The sequence below is a fragment of the Anabrus simplex genome, chromosome 3 (genome assembly GCF_040414725.1).
Source record: "Anabrus simplex isolate iqAnaSimp1 chromosome 3, ASM4041472v1, whole genome shotgun sequence".
Lineage (NCBI taxonomy): Eukaryota > Metazoa > Arthropoda > Insecta > Orthoptera > Tettigoniidae > Anabrus > Anabrus simplex.
Genome location: NC_090267.1, coordinates 360248755 through 360266210, shown reverse-complemented (window position 1 = coordinate 360266210; position 17456 = coordinate 360248755). Strand labels below are relative to the sequence as shown.

At 35.9% G+C, this 17456-nt stretch overlaps 1 protein-coding gene across 2 annotated transcripts in view; it reads right to left on the bottom strand.

The window, feature by feature from the left end:
• Nucleotides 1–17456, bottom strand: part of fzy (cell division cycle 20 protein fzy) — a 237824-nt gene that overhangs the window by 76826 nt on the left and 143542 nt on the right. For both annotated transcript variants that reach the window (XM_067144504.2, XM_067144506.2), the window contains exon 8: nucleotides 3674–3853. In XM_067144504.2, coding sequence (XP_067000605.1) covers nucleotides 3674–3853 — 180 coding nt within the window. The remainder of the gene's footprint in view (nucleotides 1–3673; nucleotides 3854–17456) is intronic.

The following is a 17456-nucleotide window of genomic DNA, read 5'->3' as shown; positions in this document are numbered from 1 at the left end:
AATGTATAATGAGGAGTTCTTATGAATATTATTTAGCACATAAAAATTTTGTTTTTCCTTCACACTAATGTACCTAACCAATATAAATGGTCCGTTATTGGACATTATAAATTTTCCAGCGAACTCATTCCTGGTTGCCAGTACGCCAAAAATTTTAATGACTATGTGGATATTTTAATGTATTAGGGAACAATGTGTACCGATTTCCCGGCATAATCGTCGCACTTTTTATACCAAAATTTTCGAAGAAATAGTAGGGTGCAACCATTATACGAAGAATTTTAATACCAGTATGTGTATTACTCAAAAAATTTATTTATAACTAAATTGTATTTGATACAAATTTAAGATGCACGTTATACTCGCGCTTATACATCAAAATAATTAAAATAGTCTAAAACAAAATTCATAATTATTCGCAACAATTCACTAAACCTTTTTCCAACCTGAAAATAAAAATGAACGTATTAAGTTAATTGTAATTAATTTGAGTATTGAAGTTAAAATATTACACTTGCAAAAAATTATCGGTTTGTTGTGAAATACGGACCTACCGGTACACAATTTATTCCAAATCTGTGTCGCTACCGCAGGTTTTGGTCTGATGCGCCGTCCTCGCCGCTGTTAATACCAGTATCAGATTCTTCGTCTCTCTGCCACACTGCGTCATCTCAGATCCCTCTAGTGCATGCGAAATCCCAGTCCTTTTGAAGATCTTGGAGACTAGTTCAGGTGGTATAAGATCCCAACTATTCATCACCCACGAGCATAACAAGTCCAAGGGTGGACACCTGATATTTCCAGCGGGTGTCAATTGCTGATCGCCGCTCATCATCCACTCGTTGTAAAACCGACGTAAGTGGTCTTTAAAGGGTTTATTAATACATACTGTCGCGAGCACCGATTCGCAACACGTCCTTCCGTGGGAAATTATGGGGCAAGCGCATCGAACGAGATTCGATCCGTGACCTCCCAGTCAGAAATCCCTAATACTCATGAGTAATTTAAGTGTAATATATAAAAGGAAGATACAGCAAGAAACAGTGGAAGTGAATGAGTAAGTGTAATAGAATATCAGTGCAGTGAATAAGTGCAGAATTGCAATTATGATTAAAAGCATTTCTTAAAGCTAGTCTCAACTTGGAACATTTCAGTGAGCGGAGAATGAGGCGAACTTGTGCAATCAGAATATTGGTCAGAGAAACAAGTAAACAGACTACAAGGTCATAGTTAGAAGCTTTTAGAGGGTGGACCAGGAAAAGCAAACCTGTTGTTGGTCACTTAGCAAGGTGCCCTGTAAAAATAAGAATGCATGCTGTGGTGCAATAATTATTTCTAGAAAGAATCTCTGGAAGGTCACCAGTCACATGTACATCCATGAGACGGGTGGAACCACACTTGAAGTAACCAACAGGAAACTAACAGATCAGTAATGTGAGGGAACATAGTAGTAGGGGATGACTTGTTCCAGAAGCTCAGAGAAATGATAAAGGGGAGTAACAAAGGAGCCTCTTGGTCATTTTGGTCACTCGGTCATTCGGGCATTCTGCATCATTCTGGTCATTCTGTGTCATTCTGTTGGTAGTAATCCTGGTGTCATTCAGGCAGTTATTCTATAACATCGGAAAGGAACGTTCTCTTGGGAAGGGACAGACACTAGATCACTTGGCAGAGAAGACACACAGTAGAATAAAGTCAGTGAAGATAGCAGTATATGAAGTTAGTCAGATTAGGCAGTAGTTGAGCCTGCCATCAGTTAGTGAAGACAGCAGTATAAGAGGTTATTCAAATTACTGTAGGCAGCAATTAAGACTGTCAAGCAGTAGAACTGGTTAGCAGTGTCCCACAGGGTAAAGTACAGAGACAGTACTTAGAGAGCTCACTGAGTGTTTGAAGGAGACTGTAGCTTCAAAATAGCATTCACCTTACAGTTCTGTGTTCGAGTCCTGAAACCATCAGGGAAGATTCAGAGGAACACCACAACGAGGATTCAAGAGAGAAGCAAGAAGAAAGAAGCTTCAAAACCCAAGATAAGTATCAACTAGTTAAGAAACTTTAAAGACTGAAGGGAATTTATAAATGTTGTAAAGTGAATCATAGAAGTGTGTGTATTTTTCAAGGAAGTCAGAGACTGATAAACTGGTTATTTAAAAGTAATATTGAGAAGAGAATAATTACAAGTGTGATGTAATATTATTGGAAGGGTATATTTGATAGTTTGTTTAAATAAATTAGACGAAGAATTTAATGGTGTCAGAAAGTGTCTTATATAAAGGTCAATCTGATATTCGAACCCAAGTCCTCAGCCTGTCCTGTTCATAGAATACGACAATACGTGTAGAAGCTGCAAAGCAGATATTAGGCCACCAGGAATGACTATCTGTCGTGTCTTAATTTTACTGAGAAGTTGCTTCACTTCGTTCACAAGCTGACCTTGGAAACTATCTAAAACAAGCAGAGCTGGTTGTTTTAGTAGTGCACCGGGTCTTCTATCCCACACAGTTTTAACCCAGCCCAGCATGAGTTCTACGACCATCGAACGCTTTGGTTGCACTCGCTCATGAATTCCACGGGGAAACTGTATATCTTAGGCATCATTTTCCTCTTGAAAATGATGTAAGGCGGCAACTTTCTTCCATCAGCTGTAATGGCTAGCATTGCCGTGCATTGCAACTTCTCACTACTGCTGGTTTTCATTAATACACTCCGTGATCCTTTTAGCGCAATAGCGCTGTTGCGAGGCATATCAAAAAAGATTAGAGTCTGATCGGCATTACCGATTTGAGAAAGCATGTACGAAGTTTCCTTGTGCAAACGTATGACAAATTGGTGAAAATTTACAATCTTGTCCGTGTATAATCACCAGGCAACTTATGGCTTAGTGTTGTTCTCCTTCACACTGACAGATTGTTCCATTTACCTTTTACCCAGATTGGTGAACGAAATTTGGACGTGCGACGATTATGCGATTAAACGTTTTAAAAGTCCGATTTGTGTATTGAAAATAAAGGATGCGACGATTACACGGTGGCAACGATTATGCCGGGAAATATGGTATTACAAATTCCACTTAGTAACTTAATGGGTCATTTGCATGACATTCAACATAGAGGGCATTAAAATTTGCCTCTTTTAACCATAGAAGACTAATTTATGTTTATATTCCTTATATAACAAGTAGCTGAAGATGTCCAATATTTGGACAAAACATGTTCTACTAGATAATGAGATTTTTCACTGAATATACATTGTATTGAAAAGGTGGAACTACTGCATTGTTTGTATAGGTTTAGTTGATGTCGATATGAAACTGAACATGAAACTTATTGTATGTAAGATGGGTGCAGTTTCACGTTTACTGTGTCACCAAGACGAACATCACTTGCTTCATAACACTAATTTTGACCACTACCAGTGTCATCTCTATCACCACCATCACTCTCATAGGTTAAATTCATTACAAGAATAACAATTTTTACTGTTAGTAAATAATATAGAAGGTAGAAAAAACAACAGACTAAAGAAGATGGCAGTGAAGGAGCAGGTTGACAGAGACATGTAACATTAGTCAGAAGTCAGACTGTGTAGTCATTAACACATGACTTGCAAATGGATGAAAAATCTCAATCATCGCCAGATCAGAACGAGAAAGAGAAAAAAAAGAATAACCTACCTCTTGTGTGTGTCCTGACACTGTAGCCACTACATGTTCTCGTTGCCGTACATCATGGTGGATTATGTCCCCACTGCGAGATCCACTACTAAGTATATAAGAATTCCATGCAAGAGAGCCTACACGAGCAGAATGTCCAGCCATTACACGAATTCTCTTCATTTCTGCACAGTCCCATAACTGTAAGAAATAGCACTCAAATTACAAAGAGGGTATGACTTTAGTATAACAGTAAATAATGTACCACATCTAATTATACATGTAATGGAAGAGGAACAATCAACAATGTATGTGCATGCATTCACCTCTTCTATATTCAAGGACCACTCCAAAATACGAATGACATGGTTTTTCTTTCTTTACAAAGTAACTATTTCTCTACACCCTTAGCATTAACAGCGCAGAGTAGAATCCTCAGTAATCTGACCCTCTCAGGACCAGTGGGGTGCCAATCTATGGAAAAATTAGATTATTGAGAATTACAGCACATTCTGCCACATTAAAGAAATTGAAAAATATTTTTAAAAATGCGGAATTTCTGGACGTGCCAACTACTGAACGGCCAGATTACAGAGATCACACTGTACATTCAAGCACATTTATGGCTAAAATCAAGATTAGTTCAACCAGTTGCAAAGTTAAGTGCATTGCAGGCTTCAAGTAAGGTATAATAGATAGTAAAGAGATATAGTATAGTAGATATTTTAGACTCAGGTCAAATTGACTGTATTGCTATTGACCTATCCAAGGATTTTTATAGGATAGATCCTGGAAAACTACTGTATCGGATTGGATAACAGTGACGGAATGGGAGGCTATATTTCTAGAAAATAGAACTCAAATAATTACAGTCACATTATATGATCCTGTAATGTAGTTTTGTATTAAGCAAAACACAAGTACTATTTTAAGATGGATTTTTGAGGAGATAATTCTACGTATTTTCACCTAAGCAAGGTTAAGTAGCTGAAGATGTTCCTAAGGAATGAAACGTTCTAATAATTTGCTTAAAGCAAATATATAGGATCAAACAGGTGGAAGTTAACTTTTATTGATTTAATGTAAACAAGACTTGATACGGGAAATGAAGCTAATTTCTTGCAATTCCAGCAGCAATCCAGTCACAATATTTTTTCTGCAGATGGACTTTAAACGGCTTGTTCACCAACATGTCCAAAGATTAAATGTTAAACAATTTATTGAAACCACCTATTCAATACTGGTTAAGTCTCTATGACTATAACAATGTCATTACATTAAGTTTGAGTATGGTACATGTTTCGCCTGTCATTGCAGGCATCATCAGCCATTAATTCTATCTCCAAGTCAGAGCTCTGAGTGGATGCTATTTTAGGATTATTCATAGTCAATGTTATATATATAACAATGCAAAGGAGCGATCAAGCCGTTCATGTTTTAAAGTTCTAATGTGACATTCTACTCTTGTTTACATTTAATGGAAAAATATTGACTGTTAACTTCCATAACGTCAGCGATGAGAACGGCTTGATGCAAGTGGGATTAAATCCTCTGTACATATTTATAACTTATTGGAGATTAACTTCTGCTAGAACTATTCTTAAAAACTATTTTTTACACAATTTACATAAATTATACAAACTTATGGTACATTTTGGAACTGAACTGGTCGAACTTGTCTTGAAGTTTTAATGGGATGTCTTACTCATGTCCTGTCAAATGGAGAAAATGCTGATGCTAGGATGGCATTGTAGGAATACTTAAATGCTATGACTTCAATAGACTACAATGCCATCCCAGCATCACATGTCACATGTCTTATTGTTGTTAGACCACCTGGAATTGCAGGAAGACCGGATTCTTCTGCTAGTGGCTTTACGTCGCACCGACACAGATAGGTCTTACGGCAACGATGGGATAGGAAAGGCCTAGGAATTTGAAGGAAGCAGCCGTGGCCTTAAGGTACAGCTCCAGTATTTGCCTGGTGTGAAAATGGGAAACCGCAGAAAATCATTTCAGGGCTGCCGACAGTGGGATTCGCACCCACTAACTCCCGGAGGAAAGCTCACAACCGCGCGCACCTAACCACATGGCCAACTCGCCCAGTAAGGCCGGATTCATTAGCTCCGAGCTCTTGCCTCACAGCATCAACAAGGTGGCCTCTAAAGCTGTCCAGCTTGTGCTGCTTTCGGAGCAGTGAGACACATCTTCGCTGCTACACAGAATGTATCCAGTCTCAAATCATCTTATCCATCCAGAGTTTCACCCAAGCAAGTATGTGGATACCAGATGGGAATGTGATGTTTCTCGTACGGAAGCAGGTTACAGCCATCGGCAGTAATGGACAAAATCACCATAGAATATAACCTTTTGTTGCAGGTAGTTTTAATTAGAACACTTGCCGCTCCCTTCTCAGAAACAGCAGTGTTCCGCGATATGTCAAATTACACAGCGATTTGGTCAGTATTGATGATCTGAGAGAGGAGATACGAGTTTTGCTGCCTTAACCTGATCTCATGCTTATGAATCTTATAACTTTATTGCTGCAGTCTTTAGGCAGTTTTTAGCACAAAGACATTTTCCGGCACAATGACAGGGTATTATGCCACATAAGCAGAGACATCCAACCACGACTTGCCCCAAGTAAGTTTTCCAGAATATTGTGGGATTGTGCAGTTTCCAGTTCTTTTAGTTTTACATTTTGTGGGGAAACACTGCCAACTGTTGTTCAACATTTCTCTCATCCATACCAGTTCATTCATATCCTAAAGGCGAGGCCTTGTCGCTGCAACCACATTTATCTCTCATCTGCTGAGCGTTTCAGATTAACATATTTTTTCAAATTCAGCCTGTTCATCGCGGAATCCAGATACTTCTTCCTCGGTCTTCGTCTTCCCTTCTTACCCAGAACTTTTCCTTCCATCAGAGTCGTGAGGAATGTGTTATGTCGAAGTGTGTGGCCAAGGAATTTGGTTTTCCTCTTTTCTACAGTGTTGATCAATTCCCTTGTTTCGTTTATTTCCTTAAGGACCCTATTGTTTGATTTTTTCTCTGTCCAACTAATTTTCAGCATCCTCCTCCATATCCACATTTCCATTGCTTCCAGGCGTTTTATATCCTGTTTTGCTAAGACCTATGTTTCGCAACCATACAACAAAACACTCCTCACAAACATATTGGCAAATTCTTTCCTAATTTTAATGTTAATGTTCCTGCTTGTCAAAAGCTGTTTCTTGTTACTGAAGGCTTGTTTAGCTAGAGCAATCCTCCTCCTGATTTCTGTGGTGCACCTGTTGTCCTGAGTGATAATGCTTCCCAAGTAGCAAAATTGACTTACTTCTTGTACTTTTTCATCGCCTACCTTAATGTTTATTGGTATTTCCTCAGTTGATTTCTTGACAACTAAAACTTTTGTTTTCGAGGTGTTCAGTTTCAATTTTGATCCATACCAGTACCGCTTCCTTAATACCTAAAAACTTGCCCTGTTTTGGGCCACAAAATGCATGCCTGGATGATTTAGTATCCTTCTGGTCCACTTGTTGCTTTCTCCATTCCTCACTTGTTTTTTATGAACAGAATGCTCAAGGCCAAGTGTCATTTTACCAATTTCTTCTGCGAATTTTGCCACTTTTAGCTTAAATGAAGCTGTGTAACTTAACTTTCCGCACGACAAGTGTTCACTGACAAGCTCCACAATCGTCAATTTTAGACTATATGTGGCAGTGGTCCTTTCTGTTTATTACCGGAGACATGCATTCTTGTGGCAATCATAATCTATAAGTTTCATTTCCGTGTTGAATACAATTAAAACATCTCAATAAGAATGCCACATGGTATGGGTAAAAACATTGTCATTACAAATGTTCTACTTTAAATAATCGCCTACATTAACTGATATAATAATTAAAACTTAACATTAGTATATGTACATGAATGATGTATGTTAAAATACATTTTTCTTAATTTATAAAGGTGTCATATAGTATGGGTAAAAACTTTATCAATTTGCAAATGTTTTTCGTCTTATCTTCATCTGCGTTAATTGGTGTGGGAGTTACAACTTTGAAATACTATTATGTGCGCAGGTGATATATGTTAAATGTACAATATTCTTAAATTGTGAAGTGTCCACTGTTCCATATTAAAACTTATGACTAGATGAATAAAACATTCTGAAGTACAGATTAATTATTGCGGCAAGTTGTATATGCGACTATGTTATGATGTATGATCAGTCGTGTTCATCTACTGGTGGTATAATAGTACGAGTTTTTTGAAGTAATATGAACGCTTACGTTGAAATCAGGTAGTTGTCCGGTGTTTAGTGCGGGACATCGTCGATATACACACTAAGCTTATAGTTTATGTTAAGACTGGTTGACCATAAAATTTGTTAGTATACGGTTATAAATGTAGATAAGTTGTTTTAACGATGTGCTTCCCTTAGTCTTTGTTATTTGATTTTGTCAAATGTCAATATGTATTACTTGATTTCAAAATATCTTGTGTTTTCTTGTTAGCATGAAAGCTTCATTCTTCACTTTGTGTTCTAGGACATATTTTGTATCTGTAAATAGAAATAAAGTGTAAGAAATGTTGCGTCTGCCAAGTTGGAATGGGTGTGCGTGTACTTACTGTAGATGTTGACACTTGATGTGTGCTATGCGGCAGCACGTCGAGCACTGTTCCGTGTTTGTCTGAAGTTGCTGCTTGTGGCTACGGAAGGGAAGTTCGGAGGGGTAGGAGGAGCGGCTGTTGAGGAAGTAGAACTGGAGCGGCGGGGTGTCTTCTAGCGGTTCTTTTATGTATATTGGGTCTTGTTTTTTGATTCTTTTTAGGTAATTGTTTTTTAGGAAAGGGATGACTACATTGAAAAGAATGTTAACTTTATCTGTAATTTCACTTAAACTGAAGTTTGGATTGGCGTATTGATCTATGTTGATATAGAATTCTTCCATTATATTGAGTAAGGGGCTCTTGGGGTTAGTGCTTAGAATTTGCATATCGTTTTCAATGTTTGTAAATTTATGTTTGAAGTCTTCAATGTCTTGGCCTATGGCTGAGAAATGACTGTTTTATTGCGTTGATATGTTCATTGTAACGTATCTGAAAGTTCCTTCCAGTACGTCCGGATTAACTGGCTTCACAGTTGTTGCACTTCATACGATAAACTCCTGAGTGACTGTATTTATTATTTTTATTATTGATGGATTTGGAGTTGTGTACGATATTGACGTTGTTATATGTAGTTCTGTAGGCTATTTTTATATTTTGTTTCTTGAAAATATTCGTTATAGGATATATGTGGGTGTTGTTGAAAGTGAATAGTATGTAGTCTTTCTGATTAGTTTTGATTTGGGTCGATTTTTTATTTTATATATGATTTTGTTGATCATTTCTTTTTTGTATCTGTTGTCTGGCTATTTTGTGAATCAGGTTAAGTTCTTTGTTTAGTTCTTCTTGTGCTAGTGGTATATTAAGAGATCTATATATCATACTATGGTATGCTGCTTTCTTGTGTGCGTTAGGGTGGATGGAGTCCATTTTTATTGTGTTGGACATGTGTGTGCGCTTTCTGTATATTTTATATGATAAATTACTTTCGTGCCTGGTTATTGATATGCAAGTAATTTATAGTATGGTTGTTTTCTGTTTCCATGGTGAATGTTATGCATGGATCTATTTCATTTAATTGTTCTAATATTTGGTTTCATTAGTATATCGATTGTCTATTATGACAAAGATATCATCTACAAATCTACACCAGAAAAATATATTGCCTATTTTGTTGATTTCTTGGTATTCTAAGTAATCTATGTAGATTCCAGCTAGTATGCCTGATGTTGGGGATCCCACTGGTAGGCCTTGTGACATATGGTATCATGAAATTTGAAGTAATTAGTGTTGATAGCGAAATGGAGTAATTTTATACAATCTATTTCAAGGATACCGAGTTTGCTGTGGTTTTTAAGATTAGATTCTATTATTTTTATGGTTTTTTGCAAAACTCATCCCAATAAACCCCAGATTACCGACCGCTAAAGCCTACCCGAAAATTCACAAAGACAACGTACCAATGAGACCTATAATAAACTACAGACTGATTCTTTCTTGCTAGTTGCTTTACGTCGCACCGACACAGAAAGGTCTTATGGCGACGATGGGATGGGAAAGGCCTAGGAGTTGGAAGGAAGCAGCCGTGGCCTTAAGGTACAGCCCCAGCATTTGCCCGGTGTGAAAATGGGAAACCACGGAAGACCATCTTCAGGGCTGCCGACAGTGGGGCTCGAACCCACGATCTCCCGGATGCAAGCTCACAGCCGAGCACCTCTATGCACACGGCCAACTCGCCCGGTAAACTACAGACTGAGTCCAACTTACGAACTGTTACAATTCATCCAAACATTCCTTAAAAGACACTATGTATTTTTAGCCAAAAAAACAGTACGAAATTCAATAGACTTCTGTAATATCACAAAAGAAATAAAAATCGAACAACACCACAGATTAGCATCATACGATATAATAAACATGTAGCGAAACATACCCACACAAAAAAACCAGTTATATAGGACGTACTGGAAGGAACTTTCAGATACGTTACAATGAACATATCAACGCAATAAAACATAGTCATTTCTCAACCATAGGCCAACACATTGAAGACTTCAAACATAAATTTACAAACATTGAAAACGATATGCAAATTCTAAGCACTAACCCCAAGAGCCATTTACTCAATATAATGAAAGAATTCTATATTAACCTAGAACAATATGCCAATCCAAACTTCAATTTAAATGAAATTACAGATAAAGTTAGCATTCTTTTCAATGCAGTCATCCCTTTCCTAAAACACAATTACCTAAAAAGAATCAAAAAACAAGACCCAATATACATAAAAGAACAGCCAGAAGACACCCTCCCCGCTCCAGTCCTACTTCCACAACAGCTGCTCCTCCTACCCCTCCAAACTTCCCTCCGCAGCCACAAGCAGCAACTTCAGACAAACACGGAACAGTGCCTGACGTGCTGCCGAACGGCACACATTTAGTGTCAACATCTACAGTAAGTACACGCACACCCATTCCAACTTCAAACAAACATTCCAACTTGGCAGACGCAACATTTCTTACACTTTATTTCTATTTACAGATACAAAATATGTCCTAGAACACAAAGTGAAGAAAGCTTTCACACTAACAAAAAAACACAAGATATTTTGAAATCAAGTAATACATATTGACATTTGACAAAATCAAATAACAAAGACTAAGGGAAGCACATCGTTAAAACAACTTATCTACATTTATAACCGTATACTAACAAATTTTATGGTCAACCAGTCTTAACATAAACTATAAGCTTTGTGTATATATCGACGATGTCCCGCACTAAACACCGGACAACTACCTGATTTCAACATAAGCGTTCATATTACTTCAAGAAACTCGTACTATTATACCACCAGTAGATGAACACGACTGATCATACATCATAACATAGTCGCATAGACAACTCGCCGCAATAATTAATCTGTACTTCAAAATGTTTTATTCATCTAGTCATAAGTTTTAATGTGAAACAGTGGACACATCACAATTTAAGAATATTGTACATTTAACATATATCACCTGCGCACATAATAGTATTGCAAAGTTTTAACTCCCACACCGATTAACGCAGACAAAGGAAAGACGAAAAACATTTGCAAATTGATAAAGTTTTTACCCATACTACATGACACCTTTATACATTAAGAAAAATGTATTTTAACATACATCATTCACATACATATAGTAATGTTAAGTTTTAATTATTATATCAGTTAATGTAGACGATTATTTAAACTAGAACACTTGTAATGACAATGTTTTTACCCATATCATGTGACATTCTTATTGTGATGTTTTAATTGTATGTTATGATTGTCAGCTAAAGATGACCTTCACAATGTCGAAACCGGTACTGTAGAACAATAATATTTAAATGTATGTACTGATTAGGTGGAAGCTTCAAAACTTCATATTTCTTGTGGCAAGAAAATATGGATGTGCGGCTCTTTATCGGTGCAAAAATTTACGTGAATATTTCGATAAAAATTTAGCGATGTAGCTGATATACAAGTAAATACTGCATTTTATTTGCTGAGTAGCAATAATTGTTGCAAATGTGATCCAGTAATAGCTACTCACTTGACCAATGGATCAGATGATATTATGATACTTACGAACACTGGTACTCCAGAATTTTATTATATGGCCTTAGCACACAGCCACGCTGCAATTTTTAAGGAAGCAATATGTAGCTGTATTCTTCACAATTGCCGAACACCAGTGAAATGCAGCTTTTATTGATCCTACTTTTGACACTTTGTTTGCTCCCTCATTCACAAACACAAATGTCAAATTCAAGTTCTTACATCTAATGTTAAATACGACTGTTCAATCATAATAAACACTAGGAAAAAAAAAAGTTAGTTATGATTTCTACAAAAATAATATCTACTTATTTGCTTATCGCTGATGAACAAGAACATTTCACGTATGCGTAATGTGCGAGTAAACAAAAGGGGAATTGCAATATGCAATACATAAAGATGTTAAATTATATTGTGATGCAACTCTGATCTTCACAGCAGATGACATGTTAGCTTATCAGACAGTTATAATACCAATTGTAGTGATTGTAAAATATTTATTTGAACTTGGGAAGACCTAAGGGGAATCTTGTATGTTCATGTGTTTTTTAAAAATATATCTTCTGTGTGTAAAGATACCTAAGATTAACGTTGTCAAAATTGTTTGGTTATGACACTACTTCAAAATTATTTAATTATTGTAAAAAATGTTATTAGGTCTTAGGAATTTTAAAGGTAAGATGAAAAACTTGTGGGACATATGGTGGTACACGTGCCAAATCGGGTAGGATGTTTCGAGGAGTTTCCGGCTGCATCAGTTTGGAAATTTCTCGAAACTATACACTTTATTTTGTCAGCAGATATTTTCTGGACTCATATTGGCCATCATAAAACTAATTCCTATTGGTGAAAGCGAGAAATGCGGGGCGCGCTCATTGGTTGTTTCGAGATTTTACCAATTCTGGCAGAGGGGCTCTTACAAGAAACTATTTTCATTTTGGTTCCATATTGAAGATGACGTAAGTCACAAATATTATAATAATTATTTATAGATCCACCTGTTCAATACAATACAATACAATACACTATTTCGTGTGGTTAAAATTTATACATAATATAAAACCAAAATGGATCCTCTTCTTATACACCATTAGGACTATGATGGCCTTGAGTGTGAAAGCACAGTCATCCAAGGGGGATATTTGTTCCACTCCCATAGCATGAGTTCAAGATAATGAGACCAGTGTCAAATATATTTCAAATAGAAGTGTGAACGTATGGAGTGTGTTAAAATATGTACGGTTGATTTATCAGAAAGTCATAGAAAAGAAGATGGGATTTCTTGTAGGAGACATTGCTGATGATGAAATGTTGAGGTGTCAAAGCTAGCTGATGTCAATGCTTAGTTATGTTAGCACGGTAATCGATTGGATCCAAAAGACTGTCAAGTAGGTATTTTTATCCCTGTTGAAATGTTTATTTGAAGAATGATTGAGTTTTACCTGAAACAAAATGTTAGAGAGATAGTTAAATGGTATTGTGCACGAGACTTCCCGTATGTCAAAAATGCCTAAAGGCAGTACTTACTCGTGCGGTGCGTATTAGGTACGCCTGACTGTTCCAACAGCACTAGCTTGACTGACCTTTCTACTTCTAGTATTATAACGATGTGGCTGAGTTGGGGAAAGACATGGAAGGGGGGGGGGGGGGGGGAGGGGGCAGTCCTCGCGCACAGGTGTTGTTGTCAGAGGGCTGTTAGGGGCAGGATGGACGATCCTAGCATTTGGTGAGGTGGTGGGAACTTCAGAGCAAAAAGTTCTAAAAGTCTGCAGGATTGTGTTATGTTTCGAATTCACAATACCTAATAACTTTGGAGTTAACTCATATAAAGGATATTTCACCTCAGTGGCATCATTAAGATTGTGGTCTTTGTTATAGGCTTGGTCTAAAAAGACAAAGACTTTCTAATTCATTCATAAGTTTCCGTTTGCCTATACATTTTAAAATGGTGAGATCCTTTTCAATAGATGTAAAATGGTGTCCTGTTTCACTCATGTGTGAGCTCATCGCTGAATATTTGTTATGCTTAAAGGCATTGTAATGCTCCATATAGAAGCTCCGTCCAGTTTGACAAACATAACTAAATCCACACCGAGCGCAAGTTAGTCTGTAAATACCAGATCTCGAAAAACGGCTGTTCTTATATTTGACTTTATTATGGTTAAAAAATATACTTTAATTTGTATTTACTGTTCTGAAGGCAATATTAATATCATATTTCTTCAGTGGTTCACGATCTGGTGGATGGCTGGGTTGTTGTAAGTAAACGTGGCGTAACTAGGTTTTTTTAAAAGTTTATCCGGAATGAGATTTGCGGATAATTTATATTTAACTTTATTAATTAACCGGTTAATCATTTCAACTTTGAACCCATTAAGTTTAGCCAAGTTCCTTATATAGTTTAATTCAATTTTTAAGTTGTGAGGGGAGAGTGGGATTTTCAATGCTCTGTGTATTGAACTATAGAATGACGCCTGTTTTTGAGGATTGGGATGTAAAGATGAATTATTTATGATTATAGGAGATTGTGTGGGTTTCCTAAAGATTTGAAAATCAAAAGTATTATTGACTCGCATGATTGTTATATCTAGAAAATTTAAAGACTGTTTAACTTCGTCTTCCTTAGTGAATTTTACATTAGAGTCAATTTTATTTAAACTCTCTAAAACTTCGCTGTTAGTAAAATTTTTGTCAATAACTACAAAAGGGTCATCCATGAATCTTAGCTATAAACATATACCTTTTATTTGTGCTTTGATTTTCGTATGCTCTATTGAATCTATGTAAATGTCAGCTAAGATGCCGGATAAAGGGTCACCCATGGCTAAGCCGGTTTGCTGGTAAATCTTTCCATTGAAGGAGGAAAAGTTGTTATTCAATACAAAATTTAAGATCTTCATAAAGTCATCAATTTCCAGCTTACTCAGGTCGCTATGTTTTGAAATGTTGTCATAGATAATTTTGACCGTTTCTTTGGTAGGTATATTTGGATATATGTTTATGACATCATAGGAACACATTACGTGGTTAAGTTGTTACTTAAAATATAGCAAAATTTGATTGAATTCTTTAAAGGATGTTTATTATTAAACTTGTAATATTGTTTTAGAATACCGTGGATATATTTGGAAACTTTATAGGCTATTAGGCAATTAATAATCGGACAAAGGGGAATGTTATTCTTATGGATCTTAGGTAGGGCTCTGGCTACTGGAATGCTGGGGTTCATGTTGATAAGTCTCAGTTGTTCCTGTTCAGTAAGAAAGAATATGGAATTCTTGATTATAGATTTTAAATTACCTTGCGTTCTTACGATAGGATCTTTGCTAACTATTGTATAAATCTTGTCCTTCAAAAATTCCTCTGTTCTATTTATTGAACTGTCCTTATCTATTAATACTATAGACCCTCCTTTATCATCTTTTGTGACTATAATGTCACTGTCTTCTATTTTCCTTCTCAAATTACGTATTAATGTTTTGTGATTAGAATCATATTTAGCGTTAAGTTCTTCAGCTAGTGCAGGTAATTTCTTTTTTATATCAAATCTAGGGTCAAGTTCTTCTCAGGTCAACACACCTACAATTGTCAATTTAACAAACGTGCAGTTTTCTGAAATAGAAATTTAACTCCTGAATAAGGGTCCAAAGTATAACTGGCCTAGTGAGAAAAAGGATTTAGACATTATTACCACAGATGCTGAGGTAGAGGCTAATAATTTCTAAATTCCCATTTGAAGTACAAAATTACACTAGATTTGATATAAAAAAGAAATTACCTACACTAGCTGAAGAACTTAAAGCTAAATTTGATTCTAATCACAAAATATTAATACATAATTTGAGAACCAAAATAGAAGACAGTGACATAGTCACAAAACCTGATAAAAGAGGTTCTATGGTATTAATAGATAAGGACAGTTACATACATAAAACAGGAATTTTTTAAGGACAAGATTTATACAATAGTTAGCAAAGATCCTATCGTAAGAATACAATGTAATTTAAAATCTATAATCAAGTATTCCACATTCCTTCTTACTGAACAGGAACAACTGAGACTTATCAACATGAACCCCAGGATTCCAGTAGCCAGAGCCCTACCTAAGATCCATAAGAATAACATTCCCCTATGTCCGATTATTAATTGCCGTAATAGCCCTATATATAAATTTTACAAATATATCCATGGTATTCTAAAACAATATTACAAGTTTAATAATAAACATCCTTTAAAGAATTCAGTCAAATTTTGCAAAATTTTAAGTAAATTTGACTTACAATCTAAACACGTAATGTGTTCCTATGTCATAAACATGTATCCAAATATACCTACCAAAGAAACGGTCAAAATTATCTATGACAACATTTCAAAACATAGCGAACTGAGTAAGCTGGAAATTGATGACTTTATGAAGATCTTAAATTTTGTATTGAATAACAACTTTTCCTCCTTCAATGGAAAGATTTACCAGCAAACCGGCTTAGCCTTGGGTGACCCTTTATCCGGCATCTTAGCTGACATTTACATAGATTCAATAGAGCATACGAAAATCAAAGCACAAATAAAAGGTATATGCTTATGGTTAAGATTCGTGGATAACACTTTTGTGGTTATTGACAAAAATTTTACTAACAATGAAGTTTTAAAGAGTTTAAATAAAATTGACTAATGTAAAATTCACTAAGGAAGACGAAGCTAAACAGTCCTTAAATTTTCTAGATATAACGATCACGCGAGTCAATAATACTTTTGATTTTCAAATCTTTAGGAAACCCACACAATCTCCTATAGCCACAAATAATTCCTCTTTATATCTAATTCTCAAAAACAGGCGTCATTCTATAGTTTAATACACAGAACGTTGAAAATCCCACTCTCCCCTCACAGCTTAAAAATGGAATTAAACTATATAAGGAACTTGTCTAAACTTAATGGGTTCAAAGTTGAAATGAGTAACCAGTTAATTAATAAAGTTAAATATAAATTATCCACAAATCTCATTCCGGATAAACCTAAAAAAAAAAATAGTTACGCCATGTTTACTTACAATAACCCAGCCATCCACCAATTGCGACCACACTGAAGAAATATGATATTAATATTGCCTTCAGAACAGAAAATACATATTAAATATATTTTTTAAACATAATAAAGTCAATTATAAAACCAGCTGTTTTTTGAGATCTGGTATTTACAGACTAACTTGCGCTCAGTGTGGATTTATTTATGTTTGTCAAACTGGACTGAGCCTCTATACGAGATATATGGAGCATTACAACGCCTTCAAGCATAACAAATATTCAGCGATGAGCTCACACATAAGTGAAACAGGACACCAATTTACATCTATTGAAAAGGGTGTCACCAATTTAAAATGTATAGGCAAAGGGAAAATTATGAATGAATTAGAAAGTCTTTACATCTTTTTAGACCAAGCGTATAACAAAGACCACAATCTTAATGATGCCACTGAGGTAAAATGTCCTTTATACGAGTTAACTCCAAAGTTATTAGGTATTGTGAATTCGAAACATAACACAATCCTGCAGACTTTTAGAAGTTTTTGCTCCAAAGTTCCCACCCCCCTCACCAAATGTTAGG